The 16,962-nt window shown below is 38.7% G+C and overlaps 3 protein-coding genes across 5 annotated transcripts; all 3 read left to right on the top strand.

Annotated features, from left to right (window-relative positions):
- The first annotated feature begins 2,162 nt into the window (after positions 1 to 2,162).
- LOC137585929 (uncharacterized) lies at positions 2,163 to 3,423 on the top strand. Its single transcript, XM_068301962.1, has 3 exons — positions 2,163 to 2,548; positions 2,613 to 2,785; positions 2,843 to 3,423. Exons 1-3 carry the CDS (start codon positions 2,163 to 2,165, stop codon positions 3,421 to 3,423), a joined length of 1,140 nt encoding a protein of 379 aa, XP_068158063.1.
- A 1,951-nt stretch (positions 3,424 to 5,374) lies between these two features.
- Positions 5,375 to 13,521, top strand: FASN3 (Fatty acid synthase 3). Its single transcript, XM_068300453.1, has 10 exons — positions 5,375 to 5,636; positions 5,842 to 6,359; positions 6,416 to 8,233; positions 8,302 to 8,725; positions 8,790 to 10,073; positions 10,129 to 10,741; positions 10,801 to 11,075; positions 11,137 to 11,486; positions 11,551 to 12,646; positions 12,708 to 13,521. The coding sequence occupies exons 1-10, from the start codon at positions 5,487 to 5,489 to the stop codon at positions 13,380 to 13,382; spliced, it is 7,203 nt and encodes a 2,400-aa protein (XP_068156554.1). The 5' UTR covers positions 5,375 to 5,486; the 3' UTR covers positions 13,383 to 13,521.
- Positions 13,522 to 14,061: 540 nt separating this feature from the next.
- On the top strand, positions 14,062 to 16,677 carry LOC137585162 (uncharacterized). 3 transcript variants are annotated; one of them, XM_068300824.1, is made up of 6 exons: positions 14,062 to 14,094; positions 14,706 to 15,006; positions 15,280 to 15,463; positions 15,532 to 15,681; positions 16,106 to 16,257; positions 16,316 to 16,677. In XM_068300824.1, exons 2-6 carry the CDS (start codon positions 14,909 to 14,911, stop codon positions 16,551 to 16,553), a joined length of 822 nt encoding a protein of 273 aa, XP_068156925.1. In that variant the 5' UTR covers positions 14,062 to 14,094; positions 14,706 to 14,908; the 3' UTR covers positions 16,554 to 16,677. The 3 variants fall into 3 exon arrangements, with proteins under 3 accessions (XP_068156925.1, XP_068156923.1, XP_068156924.1); XM_068300822.1 differs by having other exon boundaries at positions 15,529 to 15,681; XM_068300823.1 differs by lacking the exon at positions 14,062 to 14,094 and having other exon boundaries at positions 14,549 to 15,006; positions 15,529 to 15,681.
- Positions 16,678 to 16,962: the final 285 nt, after the last annotated feature.

The raw sequence follows: 16,962 nt of genomic DNA, 5'->3' as shown, positions 1-16,962 counted from the left end.
GTAAAACAAACGACAGCGCTCTCTGCATGATGGCCAATACACAAGAGTTAATGAACTTAATTATGAAATATTTTAAATGCAACTCATTAAAAATCAAAAGAAGAGATAGTATATATAATCCTTTTAAAACGAAAAAAAAAAAAAACACAAACGAAATCCAATTTTCACTTTTGCTTTCATACTATGCGGGATTGGTATGGCATATGTAATTTGAATAAAAATTCACTGCTTTTTATTCAGAACTACATATACGACTAATGTATACCTGTTCCTGCTTAATTCTCTTAATTAGCATGTACCGCCTAAAGATGTAGTGTTAATTTTTCGTGAGCAGGCAGTTAGCAAAATAAAATGGTATGACTAGGACAAAAAAGTTAAGTCTAAGGTTTTGTTACAAAATCATGTATGGGCCTTAAGCAAGTGTTTCTAACTCTACAAATGGTTTTAGTTATATATTCTTAAGCCTTAACACAAGTTCTTATCTAGAATCTAAAGATGATGAGATAACTTACATTTATAGGCTCGAAGCCCAAAAGAGACATCTGTCAGTTACTCACATTTTTGTATTTTTCACCTAGAAGTAACGGGTTTTAAAGATGTCTCTTTGTTTGTCTCAGCCCAGTTTCAAGTTTTTTTTTTTTGGCTTCAGTTTGTAAATTTGGCTAGATGGTCTGATCACGCAAAGTGTCTGCTTGTATCGGTTTATGTACAGACATATATAAGTATGTAGGTCGGTGTGTGCAAAAACACCAAAAAAATTTCTTAATGCGAGAATTCCGGTTTCCAGTTTTTCTGCTTAATGTTGACCAAAAACAGGATCCCAACATTGAAAACAAAAACAAGATTTTCGGGGTGTATTTTTGCTCTCTGAAAAGTGAAGGGGCAGTCGTCGATGGCACTTCCGACTGATTCGCAATTGGAGCTAAATAATTTATGTATATGCCCTTTTTTTTGGTTCGTTGTGGTTTTACATTTCACACACACACAAAAAAGTTCCAGAAATACACAAATTTAAGTATTTCCTTATGTTTAAACCAAAAATAAAATGAAATGAAATAAATGTGAAAATTTTATTGATCAGTGAGACGTGCTGGGTTCATATTAGTTTCTTTGCTCGGTCAAATTGTTTAACAGACATGGTCATGGCTGAAATGATTTAGCTGTGGATCGTCGATCATTAAAATTGTACATATACATATATGTATGCATGATCGATGATCGATCTTTTATGATTTCTGCATGATTTTAAAGCTTTGACTAATTCTTCGTTGTGATTGAGTCCACAGTTAAAATTGATAAATACAAATAAAGTCGATGTATTTAATATTGCGGTATGCAATATAATTATGTCTTTTTTATTATATTAACAGTGACTTTCACTATAATTACTCGATAATAATAATGAAGAAACAACACATATGTAGATACATATGTACATGCATACATAAAAATGCAAGCATTTGTGTATAGATTTGTAAACATTAGCAGATCTTTTGTTTGGTCTTCATGAAAACAAATGGTAATTAATCATAAAATTTGAGATATATATTTTGCATACCAAATAATTGCATAATCAAATTGTTTTATATGCCTAGTAGCATTTGGGCAATTGAATGCGCAATATGGTATGTATATCATAACTAAAATGGCCATCGATTTCCTATTCAGGAAAAAAAGCAAACACAAAACCGTCCAACAAAGCAATGAAGTGGTAGATAATCCTAATTAAAATTCTATAGGGCTCTTCAACGGTCAAATGTTTGTGCCAAAACTTGATGGTTTTAAAATACTTTAGACGGTTTTATTATGTAGTTACTATTTATATACCCTGTATTCGGAAATTTAAAGGAGAGTAGTTTAGAGTTATCAAAACATTGAAAGGAATTTATCGCGTTCAGAACTTTATACTTCCATTTGATGAAAATCCCAAGATGACTCTATGACCATAATTTATTTGATTAGGCGGGCATCTCCATCTTTAATAGAAAATGATACATAAGACTCCTTTGGAGGACTTTATCGAAAGATTCTCTAGAGAAACGTTTTGGATATAGATTAAATTCGAAAGATGTAATTGATTCTTGTCAGTTAAGAAACTTAAGAATCTTCATTATATGCACTCAAATATTGATAAGGTTTTTTTTTTTATGAAATCGCAGGTAATGAACTTGCCAGGGACTACACAAACTGTCGGCAATGAGGGGCTAAGACTGAAAACATTTATCATCCTGCTGAGCTTGATTGCGTTCTCTGCGCACTCATGTGAGGCCCACGGCAGGCTCATTGAACCGCCCAGCAGGGCATCTGCTTGGCGTTATGGATTTCAAACACCACCAGACTATAACGATCATGAGCTTTATTGCGGTGGCTTCACCCGACAATGGAAACGAAATGGCGGAAAGTGTGGAGAATGCGGAGATCCATGGGATATGCCCCAGCCACGACCCCATGAGAATGGCGGTCAGTGGGGTCAGGGTGTGGTTGTACGCAGCTATTTGCCAGGATCGGAGTTTACAATTCGTGTAGAGCTAACTGCCAGTCATATGGGGTAAGCAATCAATTTACAAGATATGACCTGAAATTTTAATAATATTCTCTTTTTCTTTTGTCAGATATTTTGAATTTCGTTTGTGCCCCAAGCCGAACGCCAAGCAGTCTTGTTTGGATGAAAATGTCCTGCATATCCTTGGAGGCTCACCCGCCCAGCCTACTCCTACAGATCTAGACACTCGTTTCTATCCACGAAATGGCAGTCGCATCTATGATATCAAGGCTCGCCTGCCAAGTAAGTATAATGACTTGATAGTTAGTGATATATATCAAAGACTTTGTTTATTTTCAGAAATGACTTGTGACCAATGTGTGCTTCAATGGCGCTATGTGGCCGGCAACAACTGGGGAATGTGCGACGATGGTAATGGTGCTGTTGGCTGTGGTCCACAGGAGGAGTTCCGCTCCTGTTCGGATATTGCCTTAACAACCGATGCTCGTATTCCTATGCGTCCAGTTCGACCAACATACTTCTCCACAGCACGACCATCTGTGAAGACATCCACAACCGAGGAGAACTCTGAGGAGATTTCCTCCAACGAGATGAACTATTCGCTTGTTATAGGACTGATAATTGTCTTATTGATACTGCTTTTCGGCTTGACGGGTTGGTATCTCTATAGATACCAGAACTCGAAACTCAAGAAATGGCAGAATGTGCTTAGCAAAAAGTTTTGCCAGAAAAAGAAGATCGATTCACCGTTTGTGGGCTCAACCCAGAGGACAATTCCCAGTCTATTTATCTCTGCGAATGGTTTGCAAAAAGCCGAAAATAATTGTGGTCCAACAATAGCACCTCCTGTCCCACCACCACGAACCAAACGTAACTCAAAAGTAAAGGAATTGTCAGCTGACGAATCAAGTGTGGCTTAAGATATATCTATTAGTTAGTTACCTCAGAGAAGAAATAACTCTTTAGTACTGCCTTTAAATACCAATATAAGTGTATAATGTAACTTTAAAGCTCCCATCCTGTGACGTTGGGCTACAGGACATTCTGAAAGATCTTAACTGACTGAAGTACTTTCACATCCTTAGATCCTCCTTCTGCTATCAAGTCTATAACTATCTATTTAAGACTTTATAAACTGACTAAAGATCTATACACACATTTAGATTAAATCCTTCTCTAACGAGTATTCCCTTGCATTTCTTTAAATATAAGTACTCCAAACTGCCGCATTGTCCTCTTTTAGTATCCTTAGGTTATAAGCAGTAAACATTTAAACTAAAACCACTTAACCTTAATGTATACCTCTCTGTATGTGACTGAGTCCTCCTGACTTACGCAAGAACATCGACAAGCATTAGGGTCTCTCCTGTGCACTCTCCGTGGCACTCATAACGAACACCATAAAATAAAATCATGCTCATACACACGTGTTCATTACCATGAAAACATACATCGGTTCATACATATATACAAACAAACATATATACCTATATACAAATTAATTGTAAGCTTTTGTGATACAAATACATAAACAATTTTCAATGTTCAATAAAGGTTTCGTTATTCATTTCTACATATTTATATTACTGCAATTGAATTTGTTTGGGTAAGTACTAAATGCGCAATGCTGCAACCTTTGATCCTTTGGCAACATCAAAGAGTTGTAAGTTTAATAATTGGATTTAAATATATAATCGACATCAATTTAATATTTGTATTTAAAAGATATAATTTTGAGGCAAACTTTATAAAAAAAAAATATTTTTCAAAAGGTTCAAAGGGCCTAAATAAATTCTAAGAAAATTTCAAAATTTGGATAAATCTTAATTAAAACTTTGACTAAAGTCTCTTCTAATGTGCATGTGTGTTAGTGGAGAACAAGTTTGAAAGTCTAACTAATATGAATTTCATTGAATCTTTGTTTAAATTTTATATAATACACACAAAACTAATTAGAGTTGGTTTGAATCCAAGAAAGTCGTTTGCTGAATAACTTAAATTATTAAACTATAAAAGAAATATTTTTTAAGTATGCGAAATCACTTTTCTTTTCTTGTTTTAATCAACATTTTTTAAATACTTTTTCACAAGAGTTTGTGGCAAATTATATTACAATTATTTTTGCCGGGGTGTGGTATGAATTTTGTTTGTCAAATTAGTGTTAGGAGTACTTTGTAGTATTCAAATTGTATTAAACAAATGAATGCGGACCATAATTAATCGTAATTTTGGGCCGTGTAAATTCCACGAGCACTTTTGAGGGGGATTCGAATATACATATGGATGTAAGTGCTTACTGGGAATCGGTCGAATATGCTAAAATATTCTAAGAGACAAGTTCAATCAACGACTTATTTATTTGCATTTTGTAGTTCATTAACATTGAAAGCAAACGGTTTTGAAGTTCAATAACACTAAAAAGCATGAATCTAGCTGTAATTTGCAGTAAATGCAAGTGCAATGACTAAGCCATTTGAATGTAATTTGGAAGGAAATAGGAAATGTGATTTTTGACTGAGATACGCTTAGATGAGGCTTGAATCTGGCTTGAAAATTTCCATGGCATGGATATCAGTTTTCCGAAAAGAAACTTTTCCGCCACCATGATATTACATACAAGCTTACATCAGGCCATTAAGTAGGCTGTGCAATCGTGGTGCACGGTAAAATGAACCGCCTGTTTATACAATTCAGTGCTTTTAATTACTCCAGAGTGGTCAAAGTATTTACCATTTATTTATTTTGGAATTTGTAATAGGCTCGCACAGCTCTTGCATATATAAGAGCGGAATATAAAAGGAGCTGCCGTGTAAATTGTAGGCTTAATTGCTATTGGATTCGCAATTCGGTGACACCTTCTTCTTGGATTATTATCGTGCAGAAAAACTGAAAACAAAACAAAAAAACAATTTTTGCGGCTTTTGTTATCGTGTGAAGTGTTTAAAGGAAATAAAGTGCTCAAAGTGAAATAAGTGAATTTAATATGTCTAACGATATGGATCTGAAAAAGAATAAGAAATACTCCAGATCCCGTCCCGATACAGACGGTGATGATATTGTGATTTCGGGAATGGCTGGAAAGTTTCCAAATTGCCGTAATATATCGGAATACCAACACAATCTATACAACAAGGTTAGCTAAAGACCTCAGAATAAAAAATGTGTTTAATTGAAAGACTAAAATTGACTATAAATCAAAAATGTTAAAGGATAAGGAACAATGGATATCAAATTTTTGAAAGGATTTCAGAAAATTGTGTTGTGTTTGTGTGAAATTTGTGTTGTGTCCTTTTTGGGAAGGATAAATTCATTTTGAAAACATAATTTTGTTCTTTTAGATTGACATGGTTGATGACGACGAACGTCGTTGGCGTCACTTTAATCCGGAAATACCAAAACGTTCTGGAAAAATCCATGATCTTGAGAAATTCGATGCCACGTTCTTTGGTGTGCATTTCAAGCAGGCTCATACAATGGATCCTCAGACGCGTATCCTTATTGAGACCGCTTATGAGGCAGTGATCGATGCTGGCATAAATCCGAAAACTTTGCGTGGAACCAAGACGGGAGTTTATGTTGGTTCCTGCATCTCGGAATCGGAAAAGACTTGGTTCTACGAGAAGGTTTCATCAGGTGGTTTCGGCATCACTGGCTGCAGCCGGGCCATGATGGCAAATCGTATTTCGTATAGCTTGGGTTTGGAAGGACCTTCGTTTCTACTGGATACAGCCTGTTCCAGTTCCATGTATGCTCTGGACAATGCTTTCAGTGCCATTCGTAATGGAGAGATTGATGCTGCCATTATTGGTGGCTCCAATTTGCTCCTTCATCCGTTTGTGACCCTTCAGTTTGCCAGGTAATGTAACTCCTTTGAAAGTCTCCTAAGATAGTTAAACGATATACATGTTGTAGGCTTGGTGTTTTGGCTCCCGATGGCTTCTGTCGTCCTTTCGATAAAGACGCCAGTGGTTATACCCGTTCCGAGACAATCAATTGTCTGTTCCTTCAGCGAAAACGTGATGCCAAGCGTGTTTATGCAAGTGTAGTTTATTCGAAAACCAATTGTGATGGATATAAGCCAGAGGGTATCACCTATCCATCGGGAAAAGTGCAGGAAAAGCTCCTCGATCAATTCTACAAGGAGATAGATCTCAAGCCAAAGGATTTGGGCTACTTGGAGGCACACAGCACCGGAACTGTAGTCGGTGATCCTGAGGAGTGCAAGGCCATCGATAATGTCATCTGCAGCCAAAGGACTGAACCTTTGCTGGTGGGCTCGGTTAAGTCGAATGTTGGTCACTCGGAGGCGGCGTCGGGCATTTGCTCATTGGTCAAAGCTTGCTTCGCCTTCGAAACTGGTTTGATTCCACCCAATATAAACTTCACCGAAGTGAAACCCATTATAGCTCCCCTAGCGGAGGGCCGATTGATTGTTGTCAAGGATGTGACACCATTGCCGAAACCCTATATTGGCATTAATTCATTTGGATTTGGTGGTGCCAATGCCCATGCCATTTTGCAAGCTTATCCAAAGTCGAAGACTAACTTTGGCCTACCCGAAGATGATGTGCCTCGTATTCTAACATGGGCAGGCAGAACAGAGAATGCCGTGAATGAGATATTCAATGCTGTTGAGAAGAAGCCATTGGACTCGGAGTTTATTGCCTTGCTTCAGAGCATCCAGGAAGAGGATGTCTCGGGCATGGTGTTCCGTGGTTATGCGGTATTTGCCAAGCAAGGAGCAGAGCCAACCAAGTCGCTGGTCAGAGATGTTCAACATTACACTGGCCTGAAGCGACCCATTGTCTGGGTGTATAGCGGCATGGGATCGCAATGGACAGAAATGGGTGCTTCCCTTATGATCATACCACGTTTCAGGCAGTCAATTGAAGTTTGCCATCAGACCCTGTTGTCGAAAGGCCTAGATCTTATTCACATTCTGACATCCAATGACCCGGCAATATATCAAAATATATTGCACTCCTTTGTTGGCATTGCTGCCGTTCAAATCGGTTTGACTGATGTCTTGCGATCACTTGGCCTGGAACCGGATTATATTATTGGACACTCGGTTGGAGAATTGGGCTGTGCCTATGCCGATGGCGGTTTCACGCCTCAACAGATGATCCTCGCCGCCTATTACCGTGGACGAGTGAGTCTCGACGTGGAGAAGATCAAAGGATCCATGGCAGCAGTTGGCGTTGGCTACAAGACAATTATCAAAATGCTGCCCGAAACTATTGAAGTGGCTTGTCACAATGGCCCCGACTCGTGCACGATATCTGGTCCAATTGATGATGTGGCTCAATTTGTGGCCGAATTAAAGGCAAAGGGAATCTTTGCCAAGGAAGTGCCCTGTTCCAATATCGCCTATCATTCGCGATACATTGCCCATATGGGTCCACCCCTGTTGCAATACATGAAAGAAACGGTGCCAAATCCAAAACCAAGAACTGAAAAATGGTTGAGCACAAGTGTGCCTAAGAGCGATTGGGAGCAACCTGAGCGGCAAATGTGCTCGGCGGAATACCATACGAATAATTTGCTAAATAGCGTTCTCTTCGAAGAAACATTTGCGCTATTACCGAAGAATGCATTGACCATTGAGATTGCACCACACGGTCTATTGGGTGCCATCCTAAAGCGATCGATGGCCAATGGTATACACATTCCATTGACCAATCGTGGCAACAAAAATAATGCTCTCTTCTTTATGTCGGCATTGGGCAAGTAAGTAGTCAAATCGAATCATTGTACCTTGCAGGAGGTCCTTGCTAATAGACGTTTTATTCTTTTAGATTATTCCAGAATGGTTTAATGGTGCCAGTGGCAAAATTGTATCCCAAAGTCAATTTCCCTGTATCTCGATCGACGCCAAGCATAAGTTCGCTTATTCGCTGGGATCATAGCGAGGATTGGTTTGTGACCAAGTACGAGAATATGAAGACCAAATCGAGCGGAGAGCGTGTCTTCTCGGTTAATTTATCCAGTGACAATGAGGAATTCATGGGTGGTCATGTGATAGATGGCAAAATTTTAGTGCCAGCCACTTGTTACCTGCAATACGTTTGGGAGACTTTATCCCTTATGTACCATGGACCAAGTTATATGGATGTCCCGGTGGAATTTGAGGATGTACGCTTCCTAAGGGCAACCACTATGCCGCAAAACGGAGAAGTCGAATTGAATGTCATGATCCAATATGGCACTGGACACTTTGAGGTGAGAATGCAGAAATTCTGCTGCCTTCGAGCTTTTTATTGACATCCATTTTGCATTTTCTCAGATTACGGAAGCTGGCACCCTCGTGGTTACAGGAATCATAAGAGAAATAGAGAATCCCACTATACCTGAAGTTTATCACTTCCAAAAGGAATCTGATTTCGGTATGGTATCGAAAAAAGACTTTTACAAGGAACTAAAACTCCGTGGATATCATTACAATGGCGCATTTCGTGCTGTGCACAAGGCACGTTCGGATGGTTTGTATGGTCAAGTGGAGTGGAATTACAATTGGGTCACCTTCATTGATGCCATGCTGCAGATTCATATCTTGGGCACAGATTCACGTACTCTTTTGTTGCCCACAAAAATACGAAAACTGCGTATCAATGGAGTGCATCATTTTGATTTGATGACCAAAATGGATCCAGAGAACAGAATATTCGATGTCTATGTGGATCACAAGTACGATCGTGTGATTGCCGGTGGCATTGAGCTAATTGGTCTTCACGCCAGTCCTGTACAAAGACGCCGACCACCTGGCATCCCAGTATTGGAACAATATGAATTCCTGCCCTATATGCCAACGCCCAAGATGTCAATTGCCAATGCGGCGAGAGTTTGTGTCCAATTGGCATTGGAAAATGTGCCCACATTGAAAATGAAACTTGTGGAGGTTGATACGGATGATAGGGCGACGGTGCTAACCGATTTCCTTGATGCCATTGAGGATTTGCCTGTCATCACAGGAGATTATATGTTCCTGACTAACAAAAAGTTGGAAGATATCCCAAACATTCACATTGAGAACGGAAAACTGTCCACACAGTCGAATTGTCATTTTGTTGTAGTCGGTGGATTTGAAGGCGAAACCACATCAGACTTGATCGACACTGCTCAAAAGGTTCTAGTGGACAATGGTTATCTCTTGATTAAAGAAAAGACCGTGACGAATATTGCCAACCTTAAGCTGCCGGAACAATTCCGCTTGATCACTGTGATGCCTATCGACAATGAGAATGAAGAGGTATTCCTTTTGCTGCAGAAGGTATCAAAGAAATTGCAACTCCAACCAACAGTAATACGAGTATCAGACACCGATAAAAACTTCGAATGGATTGCTCAGGTGCAAAGTGCCATTAGTACAAAGACTCCAGTGGTTCTCTATTCGTTTAATGAGAAACTAAATGGCCTTGTCGGCCTGGTTAATTGTTTGCGCAAAGAACCCGATGGCAATTTGGTAACATGTTTCTTCATTGATGATAAATCTGCTCCCGAATTCGATTTGTCGGCTCCGTTCTACTCGACGCAGCTATCACTTGGATTGGCAATTAATATTTATCGTAAAGTAAGTACATACATTGTATTTCTGTGAATTTGTTTGACCAAAACTTTTACCCAAGGGATCCTGGGGCAGTCTAAGGCACTTGCAACTGCCTGTGATAGACGAAGAAAAGCCAAGACTAGATCACATCTATGGCAATGTTATTCAACGTGGCGATTTGTCGTCTCTACGTTGGTTTGAGGGTCCTTTGGATCCACAGAACTGCATGATCAAAATAGCATACTCATCGCTAAACTTCCGGGATGTTATGCTTGCCACTGGTCGTCTGGCAGTGGAATTGTATGGCTCCAGTCGAATCGATCAGAGTTGTGTCTTGGGCTTTGAATACTCCGGCATTAATACCGTCACTGGACGTAGGATTATGAGCATGGTGGTCAAGGGTGGTGTTGCTTCCTATGTGGAAAAGCCATCGAAACTAATTTGGGACATCCCCGATCATTGGTCACTGAAGGAAGCCGCCTCTGTGCCCGTTGTGTACATAACCGTCTACTATGCCTTCTTCATGGCAACCGACATTAGGAAGGGCAAGAGCATCCTTATACATGCCGGCACTGGAGGCATTGGATTGGCAGCCATTCGAGTGGCCTTGGCTTACAATTTGGAAGTCTTTACCACCTGCAGTACTCCTCAAAAGAAGCAATTCCTAGTGGATATGTTCCCCCAACTTAAAGGTAATTAGGAATATCACATGATATTATTTTTAACTTTGATATTCTTGTTTAAATTTTAGAGTCCCATATTGGTAACTCACGTGACACAACATTCGAAAGGATGATTCAGCGTGAAACCGATGGAAAAGGTGTAGATTTTGTATTGAACTCCTTGTCGGAGGACAAGCTTCAGGCTTCGGTGCGTTGTTTGGCTCAATCTGGACACTTTTTGGAAATCGGAAAATTCGATATGGCTAACGACAGTAAACTGGGCATGGGATGCTTCTTGAAGGAAATCACCTTCCATGCTGTGCTAGCTGATAATCTACTTGTTGCACCCGATGAGGATATTTGGGTAATGCCAAAACTCTTTAGCCCCTTACAAATCTGTTGAATAAGTTAATCTCTATTTTCAGCATTTGAAAAAACTGATAGACACGGATATTGCTAATGGTATTATTCAGCCGCTGCCAGTGACAGTTTTTCCGGCACATGAAATCGAACAGGCCTTTAGGCATTTGATTGGTGGCAAACATATTGGCAAAGTAGTTATTCAAGTGCGCGATAGACCCGAAGATCCGGCCACCATGCCAGTGCGTGTCATGAGCCAAATTTACTTTAAGCCCCAGCTGACATATGTCATTCCTGGTGGACTGGGTGGATTTGGATTGGAATTGGCCGATTGGATGGCTCTGCGTGGAGCAAAGAAATTGGTACTCAGCTCCAGTCGTGGCATCACAAAGGACTACCAATCCTATCGCATTGCGTATGTATAGAGTTTATGTCCAGCAATGTTATTACTGGGATTAATGTGTTTTGTTTATCATTAGACTCTGGAAGACATATGGCTGCGAAGTAGTTGTGAATACTGCGGATATATCAACAATTGATGGTTGTCGCAATCTTTTGGAGGAAGCGGCTAAGCTTGGTCCCGTTGGTGGAATTTTCAATTTGGCCGTGGCTTTGAGGGACGGTATTTTCGCAAATCAAACCATTGAACAATTCGTGGAGAGCTTTTCTCCCAAGGCTGTGGCCACCAAGAATTTGGATGAGCTATCACGCATTTGCTGTCCCCAATTGGAATACTTTGTGGTCTTCTCCAGTGTATCGTGCGGACGAGGTAATGCTGGCCAGACCAACTATGGCATGTCTAATTCTGTCATGGAACGCATCATTGAGGGTCGCCATCGCGATGGATTGCCTGGAAAAGCCATTCAATGGGGTGCAGTTGGTGAGGTGGGATTGGTAGCCGACATGGCCGAGGATAAAATCGATATGGAAATCGGTGGTACTCTGCAGCAAAGGATTTCGTCGTGTCTTCAGGAACTGGACCATCTGTTAACTGCCGAAGCTCCGATTGTATCCAGTATGGTTGTAGCCGAGAAACGTTCGGGACGTTCTGGAAATGAAAGTATTATTGATGCGGTAATGAATATCATGGGAATACGCGACTTGAAATCCGTCTCATTGGGCACCACTCTGTCAGAGATGGGTATGGACTCCCTGATGGCTGTGGAGATCAAGCAGACATTGGAACGTGACTTTGAGTTGGTATTAACGCCACAAGATTTGCGGGCACTTACATTCCAAAAACTGCAAGAATATGTCGATGCCAGAGAGAAGGAGAATACAGATGGTGTGAAAATGATATTCGCATCGGACAGTAAACTCCTTGGCATGGATTTGCTTCTACGTAACTTGGGTGATGAATCTCGTTGCGATCAAGTTGTTCTTCCATTGGACACATCGGCAGCTTCTTCAAAACAGAGTGTTCCACCGAATATAATAATACCCGGACTAGAGGGCACAGCTGGACAGGCATGGTATCAGATTGGTTCCAAATTGCAGAGCAGAGCCGTGGTCCTGCAATTGCATCAGTTTGCCAAACTGGAAACTGTGCTTGAGATTGCCCAGCAAGCTTTTGAAGTAAGTAACCTGCAAGTAAATCAGCTCTGTGTAATTAATTTATATTTTTATAATTACTTAGAATGTAAAGCCGATTCTCAAACCGACTGAACCCTTCTATATCGTTGGATACTCATATGGATCTTTTGTGGCTCTGCAACTTGCCGCTCTGCTGGAGAATGCCGGTTTCCGTGGACACATTCTATTGATAGATGGAGCTCCGCATTTCCTCAAGCGACTCACCAATCTTCATTTGGGTGAAAACTGCACCGATAATGATCTTTACGATCTGCTCTTTTCTAGCATTATCAATCAGATATTCCCCGAGGAAACGAAGGAATCCGCCGCAATAATGTTCCATAAAATCGATAATCTCAAAGAGAAAATGGACTTGTTCATGACGTTTGTGGACAAACAGAATATCTATAGCAAGGAATATTCTGAGACAATTGTAGATGCCATGTTCCGAAGAGTTAAGATGGTTCTTAACTTTGATTTGGATAGCCTTAAGGACTTGAAATCTCCCATTACTCTGATACGTCCTGCGGAAGTCTCTCTACAGGATATTGAAGAGGATTATTGTGTCTCCCAATTGACGTCTGGCAAAGTGTCCCTTAAGGTTATTGAGGGAAATCACACAACAATGCTAGACAATCCAGTTCTAGTTCAGTTGATTAACGGTTTCGATCCCACACTCTTGGACGACAAGAACTTTGAGGAATACATTCGTGATGATAAACCAGTTGCTGTGGTCTAAACTATCCAGTCACTATTTACTTATAACTGCATTTAGTATTAGAGAATATTGTTATCCATAATCTGAAAACCATTATCCAACTTATATATACTTATATTATTCAATAAATTTTGATTTCTTCTTTTCTAAATCCAAATAATGGAAATTTGTTTTGGGTGGGCTTAACTCTGTATTACCTTTAATTTAGTTCTTTGCCCCTTTTGCAATTTTACTTTATTTATTAATTAAAATATTCTCAAGTATAAAAGGTATAAAAAAGAACAAAAGAAGAACCCAAAATATGGCCGAAAAATCATTTTAAGTTTTATTTTTGTTAGAAAATAGAAAACTTGAGGAGATTGTTGTTATAAACTGCTAAACAATTCGCTAAATGGCGCGACTTTTGAACCCACCCTCTTTGGGTACGCCAAACATCAACATAATCGCAAGTAAATTGTAAATTGTATTGAAAATGAACCCCTAGATTAATTTCGCACCGCTATGTAGAGCCGTAGCCGTAGAAAAAGCGCTCGAAAAGCTTAACAAGATCAAGGCTAGATTGCTTGTAATGTTTGATGAGGCTGCGGTTGGGGCTGCGACGGAGGCTGGACGGGTGCCGCCAGCATCAGCAACAGCAGCGGCAGCAGCGCCGCCGACTGTTTGGCGTTCGCACAATTTTAAATTTCAAACAGTAGTTTCGTTTCAACCGCACACACGTCAGGTGGACATATCGGTAACTGTCGACTCTGTCGCTTTTTTATTCTCAGCTCGAGCTGGCAGATGGAAGTGGGCAATAATTTATAAATCGCATTGCTTTCATGGGCTCACAGTACACCCGAAAATACAAAAAAACCAACTAAATAGGAAGCAAATAATTAACTTCCCTGTGTCTATGTGCGAACCGAAATGTGAAAAGTGTTGAATTTGAAGCATAATATGACTAGAGACTCTCTTTGTTTATCTCTCTCTCTCTATCTCTGCCTCTCCCTCTCCCTCTTTGTTGCTCTGTATATAAACCGCAAAATTAGTCACTTAAACTTTTCGGATTAATTGTGCATTCATACATGCATGTGTACCTTAAACTATAGTTTTAAGCTGCGACTTTTGATTTGTGATATCAAATAGTACTCAGTAGTAGTCGATTCGTGCTGCTGCGTATTCGTGTCTGAGTTGCAAATGGAATTAATAATTCCTGAAACATTTGTCATACTTGAAAATATATTTTGATAATAAATTCTATTTATCTATGCATATAAGTGGATACATGTGCCATACGCATAAATAAATGTGTCTACATTTGTATCTACAAATTATGTACAATCTACGACTATATTCTTTTTACAGAATTGTTTCTAAACAAGCTAACCCAAAAGGTGCTACTCCCCACGACGTTTTGACCTCAAGTTTCAATCGTATTAAAGAAGCACAACAAATATAATTACACTAGCCGACACAAACAACCATAAAAAGTCAGTGGAAATTAATCGTCAATGTGATTTAATAATAAAAGAAAAAAAAAAAAAAAAAAACAAATTAAAAAAGAAAAAATGTATGTGATTAGACTTTTAATGAGTATCAGTCTTATTGCCGCGATGGCAGACGTTGCTACCCTAACCAATGAGGCTGAGCTGGGAATATTATCCAGGTAATAAATAAAACAATATCTTACAAATTATGATTAAGTAAACTGGGTTACAACAACACAAAGAGTCAATGGGCGGTCATCCTGACTTCAAATTAGTCAACTTGGCGTATGAGTAATATTTTACTTGCATTCAAATTCTTTTGTTAGTGTTGCTTAACAAACTTTCGAGACTTTGAAATTTGTTAACTAGTGTCATTTAATAATCGTTCTAGCCTATACTAATAAAAGGTTATTGCTTAATAATTAGTGCTTACTTTTTGCAATGTGTCAAAGGTTCAATCGTAGTTCTCAGAACACGAGCAATGCGGATGAGTCAAATGGTTTTGAAAAAGATGATGTCGGTTGGACAAATATTAATGAAGAAGTTGATGTGGTCACTCCCATGGTTCTATTGCACCTTCAAAAGCTAGGAATTGAGCATTTACAACTACCTGACATGAAGGAGAGTATTTCAGTTGTATGTATGCATACATTAAGATGTTGTGCTGCTTATGATTTATTCTCCTCTCCCCTCTCAATCAGAAGCCTTTATTCATTACCTATGAGGCTGGACTCTATTTGACCAATGGCATTGTGTACAACCTTTCGGGTATTAAGCGACACGGCGATGCATTCATGACCTACGAGGGTAAATCGTTCTTAAGCCGCTTTTATTTAAAGATAAATAAACTTCAGGTGAGTGCACAAATATTGTTAATAATTACATGCATTAATATTTCCGTAAATTTTTATGAATTAATTATAACAAATTGAGGCAAAGTAGGAGAAAATGAAATGCTTTAATTGTTGGAAAATTTATTCAAGTTTGGCTAGAGGTCAACTAAACGTGTTCTAGTAATTCCTTCAACCAACTAAAGGGCAACATTTGGGCTAGTCAGCCGGTTATCTGTCAACGGGAAAAATATGTTGGCAAATTGTTGAGTCTTTTGTAAAAAGTTTTTTATACACTGTTTTAATTGAGGTGCAACATGTGTATTCATATCAACTGAATGATGAATGAATTTAGAATTTAGGTACAATAAAACATACACAACGAATTATTAAGTCAACTAATTGTTTAAAACTATTTTAAATTTGAACATTTTGTTATTTTTCACAGTTTGAATACAACTTTTTACTCAAATTAATGGCAATTGAAGGATATGGAAAGGTAATTGGTTCACTAGACGATACAATCGTATATGCTGAATTGGCGGTCAATGTAATTACATCACAATTGCATCTTTATGATTTTCGCATAATTGAATTTAGGTAAATGTCTGCTTTAATATTTCTTATTCTTAATAATACTAACTCTTCATTTCTCCAGCAACATTCATGTTCAACTGGATCAAGCGCGCCTAATTAGACAACTAACTGGAATAATCTTAAGTCCAATAACCAATTTGTTCAAGGATCGCATTACGACCTCAATAGCTGATGGTCTCAAGGAGCAAATGCAATCTGTGATGGATGATTTCAACAATGAAGATCCTTTGGAATTGCGAAAGTTTACAAAGAAATTGTTATCGGGAATTGCAGGACCTATGCCAACTGATGTTGAGTAATGTCATAGAAAAGTATTTATGAAGAGATTTAACTACTCTCATCTTAAGTGAGTGTATGCAATTAGTTTATGTCACAAAACCCAACCAAGTATATTATAAATTAAACAAAATATAGTGAATAGAACTTGTATAATTGTTTTTTTTCTTTCATAGATTTCATAAAGAGATTAGATAACTTGTTTTTAAAATAAAGTCACTTTAAATGGAAAGTACCAACTACTTGTGAGAAATTAATTCATTGATCCATTATGATCAATCCATATCAGAAAAGTGTAGATAATGTTTTAAGTGTTAGGTCGTATTCTTAAAAGATGTAGGAGTTTTAAATGGTAAAAAAATTTTAGTTATAATTTATTAAAATCGGCTACAATTGGTCCCAAACATGTAATGTGAGAAATAACAATACTTT

This window comes from Drosophila tropicalis, unplaced genomic scaffold (assembly GCF_018151085.1).
Source record: "Drosophila tropicalis isolate 14030-0801.00 unplaced genomic scaffold, ASM1815108v1 contig_878, whole genome shotgun sequence".
NCBI classification, from domain to species: domain Eukaryota; kingdom Metazoa; phylum Arthropoda; class Insecta; order Diptera; family Drosophilidae; genus Drosophila; species Drosophila tropicalis.
The sequence above is the reverse complement of the archived record's forward strand: the minus strand, read 5'-3'. Positions and strand labels throughout refer to the sequence as shown.